Raw genomic sequence first — 23,672 nt, forward strand, 5'->3', positions numbered from 1 at the left:
AGGTGTGGCTTGTCTTTGGAACCCCTTGAGGATTCACCCTATATGGTGGGTTTCTTCCAGATCATCTTTATCTAGGGTTTCTCCTAGTCTTGAGACTGGGGAATATATCTTGCTTACTAACATTTATGCTCCCACTAATATTCAGGGTAAGCAGAATTTGTGGTCTCATATTTCTTTTATGCGTGGGTTTTTTCCTTTTCATCTGTGGATTCCAGCGGGTGATTTCAATGCCATTGTAGAGTTGAGTGAGAAGAAGGGTGGTGTTATGTGGTTGAAGCCTTGTTCCTTCCTTCTTCAGGATAGTATATCAATCTTGAATCTTGTTGAGATCAAGCCCGGTAATGGTCTGTTCACTTGAAACAACATGAGACTAGTAGAGTATTGGATTGTGGAGAGGCTGGATCGCTTTTTGGTTTTTAGTTTTTGGATTGATGGGGGTTGGTCCACATGCTCTGAGATTTTAGATTGGAAAGGTTCGGACCACTGGCCCATCAAATTGGTGTCCTCTTCTGCTCAAGTCGCTCACACTCCTTCATTCAAATTCCAGCTTATGTGGTTGCGAGATTCTTCTTTGCATGTTCATGTTGCAGAGTGGTGGAAGAAAGGGAGGCAAGCCTTTGGCACTGCCATGTACACTTTTGCCAAGCAACTGCAATTTGTTAAGTTCCAGCTTAAGCAGTAGAATCATCAGTGTTTTGGTAATATCTTTCATGCCAAGACAACTGCTCAATTAGAGTTGAATGACATTACTAGAGAGATTAGAGAGCATGGATTGTCAGAAGCCTTGCTTAGGGAGGAAGTCAGGACAGTCAAGGTTTTAGAGGAATGGGAGCTTAGGGAGGAAATCTACTGGAAGTAGAGAGCTCGTATTGATTGGCTTCAAGCGAGGGATAATAATACTGCGTTCTTTTTCAATTCGGTGAAAGCAAGAAGGCATGGCAATTCCATCCTAGTTTTGGTTAATGATAGAGATGGGCAATGTTTATCCTTGCAGGAGATTTCTAGGGAGTCTTTGCAATATTTCCAATCCCTTTTTACTGAGGATTATCAGGGGGAATCAGAAGAGGAAAATTAGGTTCTTGCTTTTATACCTTCTCTAGTTACTAGGGAGATGAATGAGCAGCTTATGTGACCTATTTTGTTGGACGAACTTGAGAGGATTGTTTTTCACATGAAGAAGGGGAAGGCGCCTGGGCCGGATGGGTTTCAGATTGAGTTCTATCAAGAATTTTGGGATATTATCAAATTGGACTTATTGGAGGTGGTCCAAGAGTCCCAGAGGAGTAAGCAGATGCTTCGGGCTTTGAATGCGACTTTTATTGCGCTCATCCCCAAGTGTGATGGGGTTGACCGGTTAGGCTAGTTCTTTCCTATTTCTCTTTGTAATGTGATATGTTGCAGACTTGATGGGGAGGAAAAAAAATTGGCGTTGATGAGTATAGCTATATTGTCCAACAATTTTTTTTTTTCTCAAGAATCTAAATGTTGATATGTTGTAGACTTGATGGGGAAGAAAAGAACAATTGGTGTTGATGAGTATATCAATATTGTCCAACGAGCCTTTTTCAGGAATGAGGTTAGTCTATAAGAGGTGGAAATAGATGCTTATTTCACTTGATTCTTTGAAAACTATATTTCTAGATCATTCTCATTCGATATGCATTTTTTTTATTGTAGTTCTTTTCATATGGGTCTAAGGGGATACAATCATGGGTCATTGTAGGTGATGTATATTTTTATAGGGTTCCTTCACTAAAATTTCCATACTATTGTAAGTGCATAGAGGTGATTTAGAACAATACCCATTGTTGCTCAAAATGGGTAAGAGATGGTCCTTTCGATTTCTACAAATACGATAAATCTAATGCAAGCACTCAAACTTGGACAAAAGTTCCTTGCCTAAGACGAATCACAACCACTTTATGTACTTATTTCATAGCAACAACTTTTATCTCTTCCATCAATCAACACATAATCTTCTTTGGACAATACTATTGACAAACAAATAGTTAAAGTATGGTTGAGATTTATGACTCAAAATATAAATCTATGGGATCAATTGTTTGTTGAACATTCCTATGGGAAGAGGTTTTCACTCTAAAGGACGATTTTATTGGTTGAAACATCATACAAACAATGGTGACATTATTGAATTTAATTATGCTAAAAAGTCTTGGATGATAATTCCATCCCCAACAGATCATACTGCAAACTACCCTTCAGTTACAGGTTTTCTTTTGAAGAAGTACAAACAAAAATTTATGAAAAACATTATGATGTTATTATTCGTTAGAAGAGTTCTACAACATCTTGGAAATTAGCTAGATGTGATGGTTACATAGTGCTGGTTGACAAAGAATATCATCAAATGTTGAATTTAGATAAAGTGGATAAAGAAGGTGAAGAAAGAAAAATATGGTCTCCTTTACATATTGATTTACCTAAAAAAATCATGCATATTAGTTGTGGGAGAGAACGTATCGTTATATAATACTGAAGAAAGAATAATCCAAATAATTGAATTGACAAAGTTTGACTTACAACTTCTTAATAAGTTGTTTTGAATAGTTCTCATATATTAGAGTATATATTATTTTGTAAAATTTTATGTTTTGGTGACCTCATTTATGTATGTATGTTTTTTAAAAAAAATAAAAAAATATTGAATCAATGCAAAAAGAATTACATAAATATATATGCACATAAGAAAACCAAAAAATGAAAATAGAATATAACTAGCAATCTCCCAAAATAACACCTTTACATAACACAGAAACCCGACACAACAAATAACCCAAGACTCAAACATGATTCATGATTTATGTATATTGTTCAAAACAAATAGATTAAACATTAAATAACAATGAAATTTAAATAATATTTAGATTTCAATCAAAGATTACTCTCATACTTTACGTATATCTAAATATAAGTATACTAGTTTCTAATTGACCATGTAATATTTTTTTCGCTTCACGCGCTCTGGCGATCTCTCGCCCTCGCTTCTCACTCTATTTTTCCGAGGTTTAGTTTTCCTTCGAAAATGCGCTTTGAATTTTCGGGCAGCAGTTTTTTTTGTTAAATTTTTCCCTTTATATTTGAGTAGCAAGCAAGAAAAACTTTTAAATTCAGGTATGTCATCTTAGGGCACGTCCCCATGCGGCTGCTTAGCTTATTTTGGCTAGCAGCTGCTACTCCACTTTTTGTGCAACAATTTGTGGAGCTGGTGACCCCATGCTTAAAAAAATTGTGCTTATTTTTAAGCAGCCCTCTGAAATGACACTTTTAAATAATATTTTTTATATATAAAATTTAAAAGTAAAATTTAAAGCAAATAAAAAAGAAAGGAAATTTTTTTGGTGAAGCCATGTGTCATTTTTTTAATAAGCCGCTGCTGCTTATTTCCAGCCCCTCCTTTTTTTTTCCAGCTTCATTTTTATTATTAAGCAGCTGCTGCTCCACAAAACTAGGAAAAGATTCCAAATTATCCTTTCCCTCTAATTAAAAAATTCCATGGGAACACTTTCAGTGCTTATTTTTAAGCAGAAAATAGACTTCAGCAGCCACATGGGGAGATGGGGTTAGACTGTTTGCCAAAACAGGCCGCGTACACTGAATACAAAAACACTGTGAAGGCTTTAGTTGTGTATTAGCAGCCATGAGTACATTGAAACGGAAGGAATCGATGGTGTGGAGAGAGGGAGATCAGTTGCTCGTCACTCCTCTCGGGGCTGGCAGTGAAGTGGGTCGTTCCTGTGTTTACATGACCTACAAGGACAAGACTGTTCTGGTAACCTCATATCTTTTACCTTCCCGCTCCTACACCCCTCATTTTTCGTTTTCTCATTTCATTCATCTTTGCTGTTTATTGTCGTTTCCCGACATACATGCCGTGTCTGCTCTTTTGATGTTCTGCAATAATTGCCTAAATTTGCTTTTTGTGACACAGTGTTTTACACAATATAGTGGGTCTCAAGTGGATTTCCCTACCAAGGGAAATTGACTTGCATGAACATTTGGCGTTATTGATCTTGAGTACAAGAGGCTGAAAGTAGTGGGTCTTAACGCATTTGGGGGAAATATGTTGTGTCCATTTGAAAGAAGTGTTGTAATGCGTTTGCACTGTCAGTAGGATTTAACTTGTTTTTTCAGAAAGGAATCTTTTTATTCGAAGATGAATTGTTAATCGGATTTAATACTTAAGAAGTATCGTTGGGATGAGGTTTTGTCCCTTGATTTTTTTTAATGAACTGATGGTACTTTTGCATGTATTGTGGTCGTGGAGTTCGACTGCGGAATCCATCCTGCTTATTCTGGTATGGCGGCTCTACCGTACTTTGATGAGATCGATCCTTCAACAATTGATGTGCTCCTTGTTACCCAGTATGCATTTAGACCCAAACCCATCTCCGTTGCTTGTTTTTAGTGTTTGTGGACTTTTTTTGTCTTTGTTGTGTGCCCAAACGCAAGAGTGTTTACAACTTTCTTGGTTGATCAAGGCTCTCCTATTTTTATGTATTTTTATTTCTGCTATACAATATGTTTTGCAAATAGTGTAGGAGACTGGCCTTTGTTCATTTTATTTTCACAACGTTAATATCGAACTACATTTAGCAGCGACTTTTTCTGGCACACAAGATTCTGATGCACTACTGTGATTCTTAAGTCCTATATTCGTGAATAAGGCAGAAATTACAGGTATCATTCTCACCTTTGGAAAATTTGTATGCAAGTGAAATTGCTTCCTTGACATTTAAGTAAATTTCTTCACTTAAAGCATTAACACTTAATCATTTGGCATTCTTGAGACTTAACACTTAGCTGATAATTTGGGAATGTCTTGCATGGGACTGGTAGCAAAACTTGGTTTGTCTTCACTTGACTTATGATATTTACTAGCACTTGCACCCATAGGAGGTTCAAGGGATATGCTGATAGGAAATTAAATGTAAAATTTAAATATCTTTTAATATTACATAATTTTTTTTTTTAATATATAAATGTGGCACTAAGAAGACCACACTCGAAATACAAAAAAGGTCTATATGAACAATATACAAAATTTACAAAATGGGGTTGAAAAAACCATTACTTGTCACCTCTAAACACACCTAGAAGATTAGCACCCTGGACCGGCCTCCTCGATCATCTGTAGCTCCTCTACTTGATCTCCCTATGTGGCCATCAACAATGCCATGGGTTGGACGTGCTTTGCTAACCATGAACCAGTAACCTCCTTTAGCAGCTCCATCGCTTCCATCGTCTAGTGCCTCTTGGCCTCCTTGTTCGCCCTTGTTTGCCAAACGATAGAGGGGATCCACAGCCCTTTATAATTTAGAGTCAGTTTTAGCGATGGACTCCCACGCCATGACAACCCAATACTCAAGATTGACATATCTAAAAACTGTTGCATCGTTAGTCTCCATCAAGCCTTGACTAGCTTCTACATTAGCCCTTTGATGAAAATTTTGCCCTTCTTGGCTTCCAATATTCATAACATGAACATGGAAGAAAAGTAGCTGTTCACCCTAAATTTGTGGGCCACAAGCGCAAGAAAACACCCCCCAAGACAAATTTTATTGCCTCTAGAACTTCCTGCTCATATATGTTGAAGATCATATGGAGTTTGTTGCTCGTCATTGAGCCTTTGGATGCCATTTGCCTATCACTAGCATTAAGGCATATAGTAGTCTCCCTTGCAAATGATGCCATTGCTTGGTTTTGTGGGCAAGATATACCACCACTTCACTTTGTCCCATCCTTTGCAATAACTTCGCACAAGTGCTACCTTGCGGTCATTAATGGATTGATCCTTCAATCGTCCTATTAGCCTCCTCCTTTTGACCAAGAAACTCCCAACTCAACTCTGGCATGATTTGCTATCGTTTTAATAGTAGATTTGGCCAATCTATCAGCCGCTTGGTTTCCTAAATGATAAACATGAGAAACTTTAAATTCATCCAAGCTGAATAGCCCCTCCCAAATGTAGAAGTTGATGATCCAACCTCACAAGCCAAGAATTATCTTCAAGCACGCTACCTGTCATGAAGAAAGATCAAGCAAGGATAATTTGCTCAACACAACCTGAAAATTCTGTATTGATTGCACAAAAGATTGCGATTACAATGAATGAACAAATCCTTATGAAAGGATGAATGAAACCCTAAATGCAAAACCCTAAAGCAAGAGTAAATTAGCTAGTGCCAAATGTCACAATCATAATGAATGAGACAACTTAAGCTATCATTAGCCTAATTAAATAAAAGCAAAAAGCGCCTAAGCTTATCTTAAGTGAATAAAGTAATTAAAGGACCTAATTAATTAAATAATTAAATGATGTCCTAATTACTTCAACAGCCCCCCTTAAGATTAACATAGGGATAAACTAAAGAGCTAATGAATGCAAAATGCAAGCATGAATGGGTCCCGACAATTAAGGCATGATTAGGTACCCATCTACAAACCAATGCAACTCTCACAAATGGAGAAAAGGAGAAAAACCCAATGGGAGAAAGCTCCTCTCCAAAAGAGACAAAAAGAAATGAAAAAGAGTACACGCGACTAAGCATGGGGGACTCCAAATGTCCACTCAAGTACTGAATCGGTCACAAAGTGCAATCAATATCCCCCCCATAGGAGAGAAAAGAAGAGATGATGTATCCTCTCCATAAGAGAGAAGCTCCAATTGAGAAAATGAAGGCTCAAAGGCAAATGCTGATGAAGATCCAATAGTGGCAAACCCTGTATCTCCTCTTAGGAAGAAACAAGTCCAATGGTTAAGGTAGAAGGAACTCCATGAAAGGAGATGGAAGGAATAATCTCATGATGGGTGTCATGGAAGATTGCTCAACTGTCCACATGTCTGAATCATGATGTGCCACATCAACTGAAGCAAATTAAAACAATTGTGAATATACCTGGTGCACAACCTCGGAAGGCACTAATGAAGATTTGATGATAGGAATGTTGAAGTTTCCATCAAAGAGGAGTGAAGATCCTCAAATATGTGCCATAATGTCTACAGTGTGTGACTCAACAAATAACCTTGCAATATCTGGCAAGAGGTCATCCAACAAAACTGAAACTAGAAGGGAATGTCAACGTGCTAAACTGAATCATTGGGGGCCATGCATGAGCCAATGCCAAGGTCATCAGAAACAACAGAAGATTTAGATTGAGTTGGTGTCTCAATGTGAGGAGTGAGAATTTAGAGACAAGTCTCTGATCCATTAGGACACGAAAGACTTTTGATATATTCAAACATCTTTAAAGTACTGTGATCATAGGGTATACATCTACATGTGCAAGGGGAATAAGACAATCTATAGTAGGATCCTTTGAAAATGGAGAGATATGAGGGTCTCCATGTAATGTCCCCAAATCACAAATACCAAAATTTTGCCCTAATTCTTAATTGAAATAAGGTAGGGTTAGAGATACCTTTCACTTTGATTTAGATCCTACAAATAAGTTAGGAATCACTCATAATCATAATTCATAAAATAGATCTATTAATTAGAAAGCAGCAAATATATATACATTAAAGAATAGATCTAATCACAAGATTGCTTAAATCATATTTGAGAAGGTTCAACCATTGGGAAGAGAAGTAGGATGACTTGATAGTGTGCCCCAAAGACCCTCTATCCCAAGCCCAAGGGCAGACCTTGTCCCCCTTGGCCTCATGTGGCCCGTGCCATTCATATGAGGTGGCATACTTGGTGAGGTGTCCTATCACCGTTCCCCTTGATCTGCCACTTCTATCCTACGTTACCCCGAGTTTTCGGGACGGGGACAACAGGGTACGGCGGGACGCGTTTCCGGGACGGCTAATTTTTTTTGCCAAATTTGGGGAACGACGGGGGATGACTATATAAAATATAGGGAAAATTAAAAATATATAGGAAAATTCTAAATGTTCATACGAAAACATTGATAAAGCATGCATATATTATATACATTATATTCATATGAAAACATGGATATAGCATGTGTATGATACTATGAAAACATTTTAGAATGTAAATTTTGAACATACAACATTGTCAATACTCAATATGCAATTATGCATTCATAAATCAGAATTTCAATTCATTCACATTGTCAAAATGCATATCATAATAGATATTAAAGAAATAACATGCAAAATGTCAAAATGCCCAAAGGCTACACTGCTGCCATATAGTTTCATTGTCAATTACGATATGAAAATCAAAATAGTACTAAGTAAAACTAAATACAAAAAAGAAAGTATAATGCTGCCCCTAAAGTGTATCTCCTAATATTGCATCAAAGTCATAGTCTTTTGAGTCTCTCCCACTGTCATGGTCTATGTCCACCTCATCCAATGGAATCCCAACCAATCCCTATGTTGTCTCCTCCTCATCAACTTGGGCCACATCTTCGGGATCAACATCCCATCGCAAAGATGGAGTCTGTCGATACTCTGGAGTCTGTCGATCGTTAAGTCGAAGAGCACTATGCATAGCCACTAGCTTCTCCGTTCGTCTAGAGGTAAGTCTATTCCTCTTGATAGAGTGGATAAAGGCATACGTGGACCAATTCCTCTCTGTAGTAGAGGAACTAGCAACCTTTGAAAGTAAGCGAGTGGCAAGCAATTTCAATTGTGGTGTATCCCTCCCATGCCATGTCCACCATCCAATAGGGTCTTTTTGGGCTAATATGGCTATGTCCAACCTCGCCCGTGGTTTACTCAATGTAGGACCACGAAGATTTGTGAAGTCAAGGAATTGTGCACGAAGTATGGAAGCCTGCTCCTCTGTATATAACTTATCAATTGCTTGTGTGAACCCATCTAAAACCTCATCATCATCACATGGAAGCACCCTTCCATCCCTTGGTGCATACCTTTTGGGATTCAATGCATAGGCTGCCATATGAAGCGGGGTGTTCATTATGTTCCACCTTCGTGTCACAATGGGCCTAATATGCTGCTCATAGAACTCCAAAGTAGGATCCTTATCCAAAATTGTTTGCTTAATCTTCCCAAGCATACTGTCAAATGTCTCATATATCTCTCCAAGACTAGGAGAGTCTATCAACATATCTGATGACATCTACAATAGGAGAGAGGATAGAGAAAAGATATCTACAAGTGCAAAGTTCAAAATATTAAAACCAGAATATGAAAATCAACAATCTAATTTTTTATTTTTTGAAACAATCAGCAATTTAATAATGAAATCAACGATGTCTTACCTCATAGTGGACCACCAATTGTCATCAAGGATCTTTTGTTTGGCAGATTTTCCTTCAGTAGAGTTTGATTCTCGCCATTCAGTCCACTCAGGATTCACCACCATCAACTGTAGAGGATCGTGCACCTCAAGCATCCTCTTCAACAAGATCAAGTAACTAGCATGCCTACATTTATTAAAATTAAAATAATAAAAAATCAAGTGGCATATCTATATTTTATTCAATGAGAAATAAAATAAAAGATTGGAAGTTTGATACAAAATTAAGTGGCATTAGCATACCTTGTTTCAACAGGTTTGAGGAACTCCTTCTTTGAAAATGATCTAAAGAGAGCAAGTGAGGTGTGGTGGTTGTAAATGAACATTTGAATGTCTCTAGCTTCTGACACCATTTGCTTCCCCAATCTATTTTTCCTATGTCTTTCAATGCATGAACACAACAGGGGTTCCCAAAGATGTGCTTGTAAGCACCCTCCACCGTCAAACTTGTTGATTTGCACACACATGCTGAATCAGTGATCACCTGTACAACATTAACTGCCCCGACCTCCTCTATGGCATCTTTCAAAATGCTAAACTGGAACTTTGCATCCTTACGCTTCCCTGAACAATCCATAGCTTTCAGAAAATAAGAACCAACAGGGCATGTGACAATGAGTTGCAGCAGCCTGAAGACCAAACAGATTTGAAATTTCTTTAACCCTAGGCGATGCAAAGTGCAAAAAAAGTATTTCAAATCTGTCTTGCAACTACCAGTTGATCCCTCCCTCCCTAAATCGGGGGTCAAAACCCTGCAAATCCCCCAAAACCTCCACCCAAGGCCAAAACCTCTGCCGTATTTCAGTTTCTTCTTCTCCCGTTGGTGCTGCAAAAAGACGAGTTTGATGCCCTTTTTTGTTCTTTAACAATATTGTTCTATGATATGATGTATATCCTATACGATATAATCATATATCATATACGATATATATCATATATGATTATATCGTATATGATATAATCATATAAGTTATAACTTATAAGACCTAAACTTACGTCTTTGTTTTAACTTTTAAGTTTTTAATTTTATTTTTTAAAACTTATGAATTAAATTATTAATATTTTATTATTTTCAATTTTGATTTCCTATTTATAATTATTATTTATTAATTTTAAATTTTTAAATGTTTTAACAATTAATTTAACAATTTAATATTTTCTATTTATAATATGAATTAATTTTAAACGTTTGATATGAAATTATGAATTAAATTAATAAATTTAAAATTTAATTAATGTTGTCATTTAATTTTTTTAATAATAATTTGAATTAATAGGGGCCCATATTAAAAAAAAATAAAAAAAAATTGAAAATACGACTTTTTTATTTTTTAAATATTTTTTAATAGCCTTAGATGAGGGGGATGTCTGGCCGTCCCCGGGACAGATTGGGGACGTCCCAGCCGTTCCCAGCCGTCCCTGGGACGTATGGATGTCCCCTAGAGCTAGGGCAGACGTCCCCCCATTTCGGTGACGTCCCCTCTAAATTCATGACAATTTGGGGACGGGGGGATACGTCCCCTGGCCGTCCCCAAGTCCTCGAAATGTCCCCGGGACTGGGATGGGGGTTTTAAGGCCAGGGACGCGTCTCCGGGTAACGTAGCTTCTATCCTACTCCCTATGATTGGATATTCTTTAAGACATACATCTGCCACGATAAAGATTGTGAGGGCATTTACCATAGGGTGCCCAGAAAGTCCGTCCTTAACAGGCCCAAAGGCAGTAGTACCCTTCGTACCCCTTTGGCCTCATGGGACTCCCCGGTCATATACCGTGAGGTGGCGTGCTTGGAAGGTGACCCCAACACTGTTCCCCTAATGATAATCTCTTCATCCTCTATCATGGTTGAGAAGCACTTAGATCATAAGAAGATATACACAAGTCTCAGGTAAAGCAAGTTAACTACAAAGTATCCCTAATCAGATCTATATTCAGAATATGTATAAACAATCTTATCAGCAGCATATGATTTGTCATAAATATGCAGAATATTAGCAGTATACTGTTAATTATGAATATGCAGAAATATATAAATACTGATATGCAGAAAGTCATATAAATATTGTACAGTACTTATGTGTTTGCACAGGAAGTTCATACCAACCCAGACGGTCTGCCTGAATATTAATATCTTAAGAAATGACAGATTTCCGTCCTTTGATGCCCTCTTGGAATGGTCAAATAGTTGTATAAATATCTATCCAACGTGGGTGAGGAGTCATGTCCTCCTAATAGCTACCTTCCTCTAAAAAGTGATGTCTCCTTAAATATGCTCGCTGCCCCTTGGCTTATTAAATTGTTAATATTAAACTCATGCCTTTTCAGGCATCGTGTCTTTTAGGAACTCTCAGCCATCGCACCTATATGGATATATTCTGTTTAAATATATGTTAATACTTCAGATTGCTAATCAATGGAACGAATGAATGTCTTATATGATTTTTGTTTTATTCTTATTTTGTCTTATCTCTATTTCGTCTTTTATGTTTTTGTCTTCTTCTTTCTGTGATATGTGTTTCATGTATTAAATTAAACTTGCTGCATATTATAACTGTTCTTTGTAAAACAAGACTGCTGTTGCTTTATACATAACAAATAGCTGTTTATCAATATTGAATTTGTCATCTCTGCTTTAGTAATACAATCACTGCTCTCAATACATTGCTGTACATTGATATGTTAGTATTTCGCTTCCTTTTTTGTGTGATGGAGACATATCAAGGTGGGGTCATGACAGTCCGCCCTTCTCGAAATTGCTTGTCCTCAAGCAATGATCGTTTTAATTAGCTTCCCGTCTATTGAGAAGAGGAGTAGAAGCATGGTACACATCTATGACCTCAATTGTGATATGACCGTGCTGGCTATGTCTTATAAAATGGAGACCTTTAGGAATTACTTCACTGAATCTCATTGTTTATATGGTAGTTGTACTCTAACACAATTGTTTGGAACAGAGTAAAATGCTATAACATTTGTAAAGAAGCTTGATATTGTGACAGATGACTATGTTTAGTCATTCTCTATACAAACAACGTGCGATAAGCAGTTAGAGAATAAAAGATCTTTTGGTACAAAGAATTAAGTACCACTTATGACTACGGAAGTGATTTTGTGGAAACCCCAAATGATAGTTTTACTTCATTATTACATATTGTTCATGAGAGGAATACAAATATGTCTAAATGAGTTGTTGGAGGAATATGTCTAAGTCAATAGTTAATATATTTTGGTGAGATAAATTTCTCAAAAATGTGTAAAGTTTGTATTTGTAGAATGTGAAAGATGTTTGATCTTGAATAAATAGGCCTAGATGACGATCTGAAAAAGTTAATAATAGCTATACTTAACTTGACGTCAACAATTACATTATATATCTTGAACCCTTAACATTGGAAAGTGTTTAGTCAATGAGAAATTTCAGTTGATAGTGTGAATATCACTGACATTGTAGTTACTAAATAGAAGTGAGTATTGAATAAGATTTCAATTTCTTGATTATGGAAATCTGGTATCACCCCCATTTTTGCCATACATTTTGTATGCATATAGATTGTGATGGTTGTATATTGACGTATTGGTAAACTTAGGTGGTAGATTGAGATTAAATGTATTGCGAATATATTGAATGGCCAAACATGTTTCCTTTCTCCTTTAATGACAATTTATAGGCAACTTTCTACCCTCATCAAGTTCTTATACTATCACTTCATGGTTTGAGCAATTGTACTGTCACACATTCTTCCTTCCTATAGGTTTTCATATTATCGTTATGTTTCAATAATCCATATGTTGTCCTTCCCATGTTATCATAAGTATGAGACTCATGTTTTGCAAAAAGAAGGGCCTTGGTGATTTAAAACATGAACCTCATTTAGAGTATAGTCCTTAAACATTTATAAGTACTCATTTATAGGCAACTTTCTACACTCATCAAGTTCTTATACTATCACTTCATGGTTTGAGCAATTGTACTGTCACACATTCTTCCTTCCTATAGGTTTTCATATTATCGTTATGTTTCAATAATCCCTATGTTGTCGTCCTCATATTATCACAAGTATGAGACTCATGTTTTGCAAAAAGAAGGGCCTTGGTGATTTAAAACATGAACCTCATTTAGAGTATAGTCCTTAAACATTTATAAGTACTCATAAAGCATACACATGGAATGACCAAGCATATTCAAGGAAGGCACATGTAATATTCCCCTTAATTTTTTTCTTGATTTTTCAATAAGAATTACAGAGCAAACACAATAACCCGTTAAGGTTAGAGAAATAATCCAAACAACTGAAAGGGAACCCTTCCACCTTTTGTTCACCGAGAGCCCACTCTAGGAGGGTGAGAGCATACGGTGTTCCGGGGATCGTTACTGAAATTATAATGCACGGGTGGCAAGCCAACGCCTTCTGTTTATTCAGCAGGATAGATACTAAACTTCTTGGCAGTAAACCAGCCAAGGAAAACAACAAGAAACTTAAACTCAATCACTCTGCCACGTATTTCAGCGGGAGGACATTACACAAAGCTATCACTCTACCACATATTTCAGCGGGCGGACAATACATAAAACTTATCACTCGACCACTTATTCAGTGGGAGGATTGACTTACAAATACCAGAAAATAGGCGGCAAGCCAGCCTCTTCAACTTGTTCAGAGGGTATGCTTACAGTCTAGAATTGATTGATAGTACTAGTATTCAACCTCACAAAATATAGGAAAGATAGAATAGGAGAATAATGTTGATCGTAGAAGATACTAACACCAAACCAACTCAAACACCAACTTCCTGAGATCTGATATAAATGACAGAAGGCTGGAAATGCATAAGTAGCAACACAAAACACACTAAAATTGCTTCCAACTCTCCTCAAACTCACTCAATACTTCCCAAAACTCACCCATACTAACAGTAAGAACCAAGCGACTAAAGACAAATTGTAAAAGAGCTTCTAATTATCTCAAAACACCAAACACGCATCCCAATGCACTCCCAAAACCCACGCCCAAGCTGAAAAATACGATTTGCAATATAAATTCAAAGATTTCAAATTAAAGGTTGCAAACTTACAAAACACATTGCCTAAAGCATAGAAGTTGTTCAAGCCAATACCTAGAATCATAGGTCGCACAGGCAGGGAGGTAGGATTGAAACTCTTCTTTAGCCACACAGGAACCAACAACTCTGAAAATTGCAGCAGAAAACCAACTCTCTCAATTCCACACACGCAATCCACAAGAAGACCACACAATCCACACAAATGAACCTCAGCTAGGAGTGATGTCTCACACTTGAAACTGCAATGGAAAAGTCTAGGAGGTTTTCACCCTCGAAGAAGTCTGGAATCATTCCAACAACATAACATTATAATTTCTCTGGATGATCAAATGAGGAGCCAAAAACCTGTATATATAGATTTTCAAGTCTGAAATTCAAATTCAACTCCCTCCAAATTCACCTCACAAATTTGCATTTCATTTCAACTGGTGGACCCAAGCATGGCGCCACCCCTTAGTCAAAATCACGCCTAGCAAAGGGGACCACGATTTTGGCATAGAATATACTTTGTCGAATATAAAATAATGTCTCCTTTCATTTTGGCGTCCCCCTTCAATCACCAAATAATTCGCCTAGGCAAACTTAGGAAGAAAATCATATTATGCACAATTCCCAATATCAATAATAAGTAATAAAATAATTAAATATTAAACCTTAGGATAAGGAAATAATATTTAATTAAATAACTTATAACTCCAATATTGATCATCACAAAATCAAGGATGAAGGTGAGCAATGAAGACCACTGAACTGCGCTGGATCCAGATCATATCCAAGACTGCCAACAATAGAAATGCCCAAATTGCCACTTACTAAAAATAGTAAGTCATGAAATACTGCTCCAAAAATCATGATCTTTGCACCTAGAGAAAGAGCTTGGAAAGCTCAGTAAAACTGCACCATCCAGACAACCAAACCCTAACTTACTAAAAATAGTAAGTTCACATTTCATCAAAGAGTCAACTGCATGTTATGCCACACTGGAGTTCATGCAAAACCTAGAAGGAAACCACAAGGACGACTGAAGAATTCCCTCTGACTAACCCTAACAAGCTCGTGCAGAATTCCACAGAAGTTGGAAACCCTAACTCTCCTTTCCACATAGCCTACGGGTCTCCAGAATAGGCCAATGGACCACTGAATGCATTATCACTAAGACGGGGACATTACAGCACACATGCACATGAAGCAATCACGTTGAAACATTTAAGATATGAAGCATCCATTCAGCAAAAAGCATTCATGCTGAAAATACATGAAGCAGTCGCATAAGATACAAAGCACATCCATGGATGAAGCATGGACGTACACACATGGAAGGTATGAAGCATGGAGCATAAAATGTATGTAAGACATGAAGCATCCACGTAGGGTATGAAGTAATAAACATAAGGTATGAAGCAACTCTCATAAATACATGCAGGGTATGAAATGTAGACTTTAGACATGTAAGGCATGAAGCAATACACATAGAGGCACAAAGCATACATGAGAAAGGTATGTATGAATCCAATACAAGAAGTATGAAGCATATGCATGAGTCATACACACGAATACACATAAGGTGTAAAGTACGAAGTATACAAATGAAATCACATAAGGCAAGAAGCGACCACGTAAAACATGGAGTATAAACATAAGGCATGAATACATGTAAGCATGAAGTGTACACATTAATTCACTTAAGACATGAATCATACACGTGAATATACGTTGCATAAAGTATACATATGAGGCATGAAGTAACACGCATAAATACCATGAGACATGAAGTGTACACATAAGGTATGAAATAATGGACAAATGTAAGACAAGAATCAACACACTTCAATATACGTAACACATTAAGTAATGCACATAAGGCATGAAGCAGCTATGTAAAGCACGGATCATACATATGAATACGCAAGACATGAATCATACATGTAAAACATGAAGCAATACATAAATACACATAAGGTATAAGCATATATGGGAAATGTACTCATGGAGTGGACATGCTGAAGACACATCATTCATGAAGCATACATGAGAAAGGTATCCATGGATTAGGCATGCTGAAAACACCTCATTCATGAAGTAACACATAAATACACATAAGATATCAAACACATGCTGGAAATATGCCAAACATCGTGCAAACACAAGGTATACATGAGGAAAGTGTACATATAAAACACCCATGGAGTAGGCATGCTCAAAACACATTAGACACGAAGTAGTTAAAGGGGCACTCATAAGAATGCAATGTTGGCATGATCAATTCAATTTTTGATTTATTTAAGAAGAGGGCTGAATAATTAGTCCTAACTGAGTGTTAAAGTGGGTTTGTCCAAGAGGTTGGCTGAATCATGCTCTGATACCACTTGTAATGTTCCCAAATTATAAATACCCAAATTTTGCCCTAATTCTTAATTGAAACAAGGTAGGGTTAGAGATACCTTTCACTTTGATTGAGATTCTGCAAATAAGTTAGGAATCACTCATAATCATAATTCATAAAATAGATCTATTAATTAGAAAGCAGCAAATATATATAAATTATAGTATAGATCTAATCACAAGATTGCTTAAATCATATTTGAGAAGGTTCAACCATTGGGAAGCCAAGATAGGATAACTTGATAGGGTGCCCTAGAGACCCTCTATCCCAGGCCCAAGGGCAGACCTTGTCCCCCCTTGGCCTCATGTGGCCTGTGCCATTCATATGAGGTGGCATACCTGGTGAGGCGTCCTATTATTGTTCCCCTCAATCTTGCCACTTCTATCCTACTCCCTATGATTGAATATCTTTAAGACATACATTCACCATGATAAAGATCGTGAGGGCATTTACCATAGGGTGCCCAGAAAGTCCATCGTTCATAGGCCCAAAGGCAGTACCCTTCATACCCCTTTGGCCTCATGGGACTCCCCTATCATATACCATAAACGGCGTGCCTGGAAGGTGACCCCAACACCGTTCCCCCAAAATGAGAATCTCCTCTTTCTCTATCATGGTTGAGAAGCACTCAGATCATAAGAAGATATACACAAGTCTCAGGGAAAGCAAGTTAACTTCAAAATATCCCTAATCAGATCTATATTCAGAATATGTATAAACTATAAACAATCTTGTCAGTAGCATATTATTTGTCATAAATATGCAGAATGTCAGCAATATACTGTTAATTATGAATATGCAGAAATATTTAATTACTAATATGCAGAAATAGTCATATAAATATTGAACAGTGCTTAATGTGTTGCACAGGAAGTTCATACCAACCCAGACTGTCTGCCTGAATATTAATATCTTAAGAAATGACAGATCTCCATCCTTCAATGTCCTCTTGGAATGGTCACATAGTTGTATAAATATCTATCCAACGTGGGTGAGGAGTCATGTCCTTCCTAATAGCCACGTCCCTTTAAAAAGTGATTTCTCCTTAAATATGTCCGCTGCCCCTTGGCTTATTAAATTGTTAATATTAAACTCATGCCTTTGCAGGTATTGTATCTCTTAGGAACTCTCAGGCATCGCACTTTTTGGGATATATTCTGTTTAATTATTTGTTAATACTTCAGATTGTTAATCAAGGGAATGAATTTCTTATGTGATTTTTGTTTTATTCTTATTTTGTCTTATCTCTATTTTGTCTTTTATTTTTTTGTCTTATTCTTTCTGTCATATGTGTTGCACGTATTAAATTAAATTGGCTGCATATTATAACTGTTCTTTGTAAAACAAGACTGCTGCTGCTTTATACATAACAAATAGCTGTTTATTAATATTGAATTTATCATTTCTGCTTTAGTAATACAATCGCTGCTCTACATATATTGCTGTACATTGATATGTTAGTATTTCGCTTCTTTTTTCGCGTGATGGAGATATATCAAGGCGGGGTCATGACACTCCACAGATCTCCCAAAGGTGAATCCAAAGTGTGTGGAGACAATCAATGTCGAATAAAGCACATATAGTGTCATCATCAACACTAGAATCGATCAGTCCTATAACATGATCATTAATGATTCTTCAAGCATGCTTACCCCTCTCTGAGGCTGGTTGAGGGATGAGTCCATATAGATAAGGAAAAAAATAAAGCTACCTAAGATGTGTCAAAATGCCCTTTCGCCAAGACTGATAATTGCCCTTTGCTTGGTTGATAATAGAAGGATGAACAGAAAAACCCACGATGCTTCCTCAAATGAAATTATCAGACCTCAAAAACCTCATTACATATGATACCATGTAGAAGTTTATGATTCAACCTCACAAGCCAAGAATCTTCTGCAAGCACACCTTCTGTCACAAAGAAAGATCAAGCAAGGATAATTTTCTCAACACAACTTGAGAATTTTGCATTGATTGCACAAAAGATTATGATTACAATGAATGAATGAATCCTTATGAAAGGATGAATGAAATCCTAGTTGCAAAACCCTAAAGCAAGATTAAATGTAATGGGCACCCCTTGTTCGGCACTATATCTATGTCCTTTTTACTTAGTGTAATTTTGTCAAACAGTTGGCTTGCAAGCTGACTACTGGATTTTTGGTTCTTGATTTGCAATAGGATAAATTGGATAAACTGTTATTTTTTTTGTAAAGCTTTCAAAGTTTATTCAATATAATAACAACCAGACATATCAAATACCAAAAACAAGAAGATTAATGCTGATGGTATTTATTTAATTCCAACTCCAAGCATACAAATCAGATTTGAAGAATAGTACAGACCATATGATAATAAACAAATTCAAACCTGAACTCCACAAGTATAGACCTGCTGAAAACACTGTTCACACACTGTAGCTGCACTATTCACGGCACTGTAGCATTTTTACTCTTCATGCGGCACTGTAGCAAATCACTATTCACGCGGTACTGTAGCAAAAACACTATTCACGCCGTACTGTAGCAAAAACACTATTTTCAAATCTGCACTTTCAAACCCCTGTAAAAACTTCATGCGAGAGTACCAGATGAAGCCCAATGTGTTTCCTGAATGAAAACACCATTAATTCTCCTGACTGTGTCTTTCAACAGCGAAGAGAATGCTAGCAAAGAGGGATTCCGTCCTCCAAGCCCATAATCAGATCTCTACGAAATCCAACAGCATAACATTAATCTCATCCCCAGCATATCAAAAGAGAGCTCTCAACCTCCATTTATATCTTCTTCTTGGATGCAAACACTTCATTTCCTGAATGTGGGATAATACATTTTAGAATAAAATATTATTTCCCACAATGTACACATTAAAGGGAACTTTTAATATTTTAAACATTACTTTATATTCCCAACCTTATAATATAACAATAAAGTTAAATATTTAATTTAACTTTACACTTTATTGTTAAATATTAAAACATTGTTGACAATCCCTTTAAATCATTGTCGCCTTCAAATATTTTTTACTGATAATTATGCCAACCAGGGAAACACTAAAAATTTCAAGTCACTGCTTGGAGACTAACTTACTATAAATAGTAAGTGTCTAGAAACCCTGTCAGAGTAGCACCGATTGGCCTGAAATCGAAAACACCTAGGCCAAAACACCGCAAGATCCCATCAATGTCCTTGTTAGCCTTCGGGACCGTGTCAGAATAGGCTAACGACACCCCATATCATGTTGCGCTAAAAAGGGGACATTACATTAAATTAGCTAGCGCCAAGTGTCACAGTCATAATGAATGAGACAACTTAAGCTATTATTAGCCTAATTAAATAAAAGCAAAAGGCAGCTAAGTTTATCTTTAAGTGAATAAAGTAATTAAAGGACCTAATTAATTAAATAATTAGATAATGTCCTAATTATTCCACTAAATATGGGGATTTTTTTTTATAATATCAATTTTGGCGTCTCTCTTCACTGAATCACATTAATAGTTATTAACAAGTCCCCTTCTAAATGAACCTTTTTGAAACCCAACTATTTGCATAGTTGTATCCCAATCTAGGCCGCTTGGAACTTAGCCTCATTATTTGTGCCATTTGGGAGCTTCCTCGCTTCCATCGCTAAAATTCTTCCTTCCTAATCACAAGTGACAGATCCGACTTTTGAGGGGCCACGGTTTCCCCAAGAAGCCCCATCGAAGTTCACCTTTACCTATCCTTTCTTGGGGGGGATCAATGAGTGTCCACCCGGGTGCAAGAAGAGGGTTGAAGTTGGCATTATGCATTACCTAAGTCACAGGATACGGCGATTTTCATGGATGAGGTTCGAATTTAATCGAATTTCAAACTTCTATAAAAAAAATTGAATTCAATCGAATTTCCTCTATAAAGCACTGCTATCCGCCTCTAAACACAACTCAGCTGGTCGTGGGTATTCTTTGAATATGCTTTGTATCTATTGGGTCATGGGTGTCTACAACTGCTGGGTTGCCCTCGAATTTTCTCCAACAAGGGTCGCTATTCTGATAATTTATTAGAAGTATACATATATTTAAAAATAAACAAAATTATAGAAGGCGAATTTTATCCGATTTTTTTTTTTGAATTTTTCCCTTGTCGAATTTCATCCGAATTTCATGGCTGTCGAATTCGAACCTTGTGACTTAGTGCATTACTATAACATACTTGTTTTTTGTTTTGTCTTTTGGTCCAATAGATTGGAATGGTTAGAAGCCACCTAGATTGCAAGCAAGAAGCCTTCAATCAACAAAACATGATGGACAAAAGGCTTTCAAGAGTAGAAGCTACACAATATGTTTGAAATGTTGTCATTGATGTCAGGATCACTTTCAAGTGTATGAGCAAAATTGTTAGAATAATATCATTGATATTGTCATTGATGTCAAAGGAGAGATTGGATTTGAAGAAAGTATGTGGTGAAATCATAGAGGCATGGATGTTAAGGAACTTTACAACTCAGAAGAATAAAGGTTTTGCATTCATACAATATGCAACTGTTGAGCAACCAAAGAAAGGTTTATGTAGAGATCATAATGTCACCAAAATTTATATGCAGGGGCTGCTCTTCCAAGTATTATTGGAGTTGGATATAGCGAGGTTTATCAAACAAGTATTGAATGTATCTTCATGCAAGGTATATGGTTGACTTTCAAGCTATAGATTTTATGAATGTCATCTGGTTGCTGGGATGGTGAAAATGTGGAAAAGCATGTATGAATGCCATCATAAACAGCAAGAAATTGTTGCTGGTTCGAGTAACATTGATATTTCAAGTGTTCCATGCTTAAGTATGCATTAAATATATCTTACGAAGAGCAGTGATAAAATCACAAGATTAAATGCAGCGCTGAAGACAACAATTAAAAGGTAAATGCAGTAATTAAGAAATATAAAACACAGCGATCCCACGAACAAAATACATCACCTATTTGTAAGAAGCCAGCAGTTAAATTAATACAAAAGGCAGCACTAATAAGCCGACTTCATAGCATATAGGAGAAATATTGAATAAGACAAAAAACATCCCTCATATAAGACAAAATTTGTCTTATCTAATATGCAAGTAAAATGCAGCGATAAGGAATTAAAAGACAGAAATTATTAGTGTTAGAAATGCAGTGATTGAGGAATCAAAAGGCAAATGCCACTTTAGACAAAATAACACAAAAGACAAAAGATGTAGCGATTCAAAAGCTACAATTTTTTTATTCACAAAAGGGCAACAATTAGTTACTGCAAAAGGAGCGCCCATGTATATATTGAAAAGCAGTGATTAATATTAAACAGCAGTGATATAATGTAGTGGTACAAAAATAAGGTAGAAAGGGAGGTAAAAAAGTAAGCAATGAAATGTAATATCATTTTGAGTTTAGCAGATCCTAATAGCATAAATATATATGAAAGATTTGTAATGCTGCTGACGTCGATTCAAATTCCTCTAATTTTCATGGAAATGTTAGGATTGCCCCCTCAATGGAAGATGAAGAGATGGAAAATGCCAAGAAAGGCAACAAGAAAATAATAAAGGGTGGCTATGTTCAGACACATTTTATTAAAAACACATTGAGTAGGCTTAGGCGCATGTCAGAGACCAGCTATCTACGCAGAAATAATCATAAAGTAAGCAAGCTTTTTTCTGCTTCATCATCATTGTTGTCATCTTCTTTATTGTGGGCTATGTTATTGAGGCTAGAGTCTCACTCCAATGGTATCACATAGACTTGTGGAAAAACATTCATATTGGGATCTAGCTAAAATGGGCAAGGCAATCTCACAAGAGCAAGTCCTCCATCAGTTGTGCATGTTACAAAACCACTTTCTCTAATGGCATTTTGTAGATGTTTAATGACAACTTGAAGACAATTTTTTGATTGTTGAAAGATGTTTGATGATGTGAGACAGGTTTGCTGATCAATTGTAGACTTGCAAGTCCACTTAGGGAAGCCTATGCACTAGATATGTGATGTGAATAGATTCTTCAAATATAACTTATTAGTTAATAAAATTATATTTTTAATTATGTATGATGAACTATATACTCACTTGAGGAGTTGAGAAGATGAGGAGATTGCAACTTGTAACTAACCATAAATGATTAAGTGAGCTAAGACAAGTAAAAAAAACAGACAAAAAGGGTTAGAAGTAGGGGTACTTAGAAAAACAAAGTACCTTAAAATGTGGAGCCAAAAAACAATTAAGATAGATTAATTACATAATTTTTTTAATAAAAATATCAAAAATATGTAAACAATTAGACAGTTTTTTTTTCCAAAAGCTTGTAGTGTTTTAGTGAAGATCAAACTTGTAAAAAGAGAGATCATCGTTTCCAAAGCCAAAAATATTATAGGCCATATGTAGAATATGATAAAGGGGATAAAATGACTGGTACTTACTAATTATCCTTTAGGATTTGTCTAGAACAGAATGAAATGTTGAAGAGCGCTTCTTTCCACTCGTGGAGCTTTTATGAAGTATATGTCTTCTTCCTTTCATGCTCTACAAATGCGTTAGCAAAGGTTTCTTTCATGAAGTGGACATCGCTGGGCTCAACATCATAGAAAACAGGGATGACTGTGTGACTAATTTTAAGCATAAATGACAGCTCGACCAAACACTAGGGAGATTGTGCTTGGTGGGGTCAAAGAATTGCAATATGAAGGAAGGAACTATTCACCGCCTCTTGTATTTCAGATGGTATGACATCACCCAATTGGAGCGCTTCTTTATCAAAAAGCACTTGGAGTCCCATGCCATGGAGGGTAGAGTAGATAGAAGAGGTTAGCATGTGTCTGGTGCTAGTACTTAGATGATTAATGAATACATCACATAGCAGTTTCCTTGATGTGAATGTAGATGATGGTTTAGTTTTCTCAAAAGCATTGCCAATCTGCATAATTGTTTCCATTGGAATATAATGAGAGGGGAAGTGCGACAAACAAGTTAACAATG

At 36.5% G+C, this 23,672-nt stretch overlaps 1 protein-coding gene across 6 annotated transcripts in view; it reads left to right on the forward strand.

Moving 5' to 3' along the window:
* The first annotated feature begins 3,464 nt into the window (after positions 1–3,464).
* Positions 3,465–23,672, forward strand: part of LOC131053126 (cleavage and polyadenylation specificity factor subunit 3-I) — an 89,220-nt gene continuing 69,012 nt past the window's right edge. Inside the window, exons 1-3 of one of the 6 annotated variants that reach the window (XM_057987735.2) lie at positions 3,769–3,790; positions 4,286–4,383; positions 4,618–4,698. Coding sequence is in view for 2 of the 6 variants with exons in the window: in XM_057987734.2 (XP_057843717.1) it covers positions 3,659–3,790; positions 4,286–4,383 (230 nt within the window). In the remaining 4 variants the exon portion in view is untranslated. Of the gene's footprint in view, positions 3,791–4,285; positions 4,384–4,617; positions 4,699–23,672 lie in introns of those variants that run through there. The other 5 variants (XM_057987734.2, XM_057987737.2, XM_057987736.2 and 2 more) reach the window with 5 other exon arrangements.

The sequence above is a fragment of the Cryptomeria japonica genome, chromosome 2 (assembly GCF_030272615.1).
Source record: "Cryptomeria japonica chromosome 2, Sugi_1.0, whole genome shotgun sequence".
Classification (NCBI taxonomy): domain Eukaryota; kingdom Viridiplantae; phylum Streptophyta; class Pinopsida; order Cupressales; family Cupressaceae; genus Cryptomeria; species Cryptomeria japonica.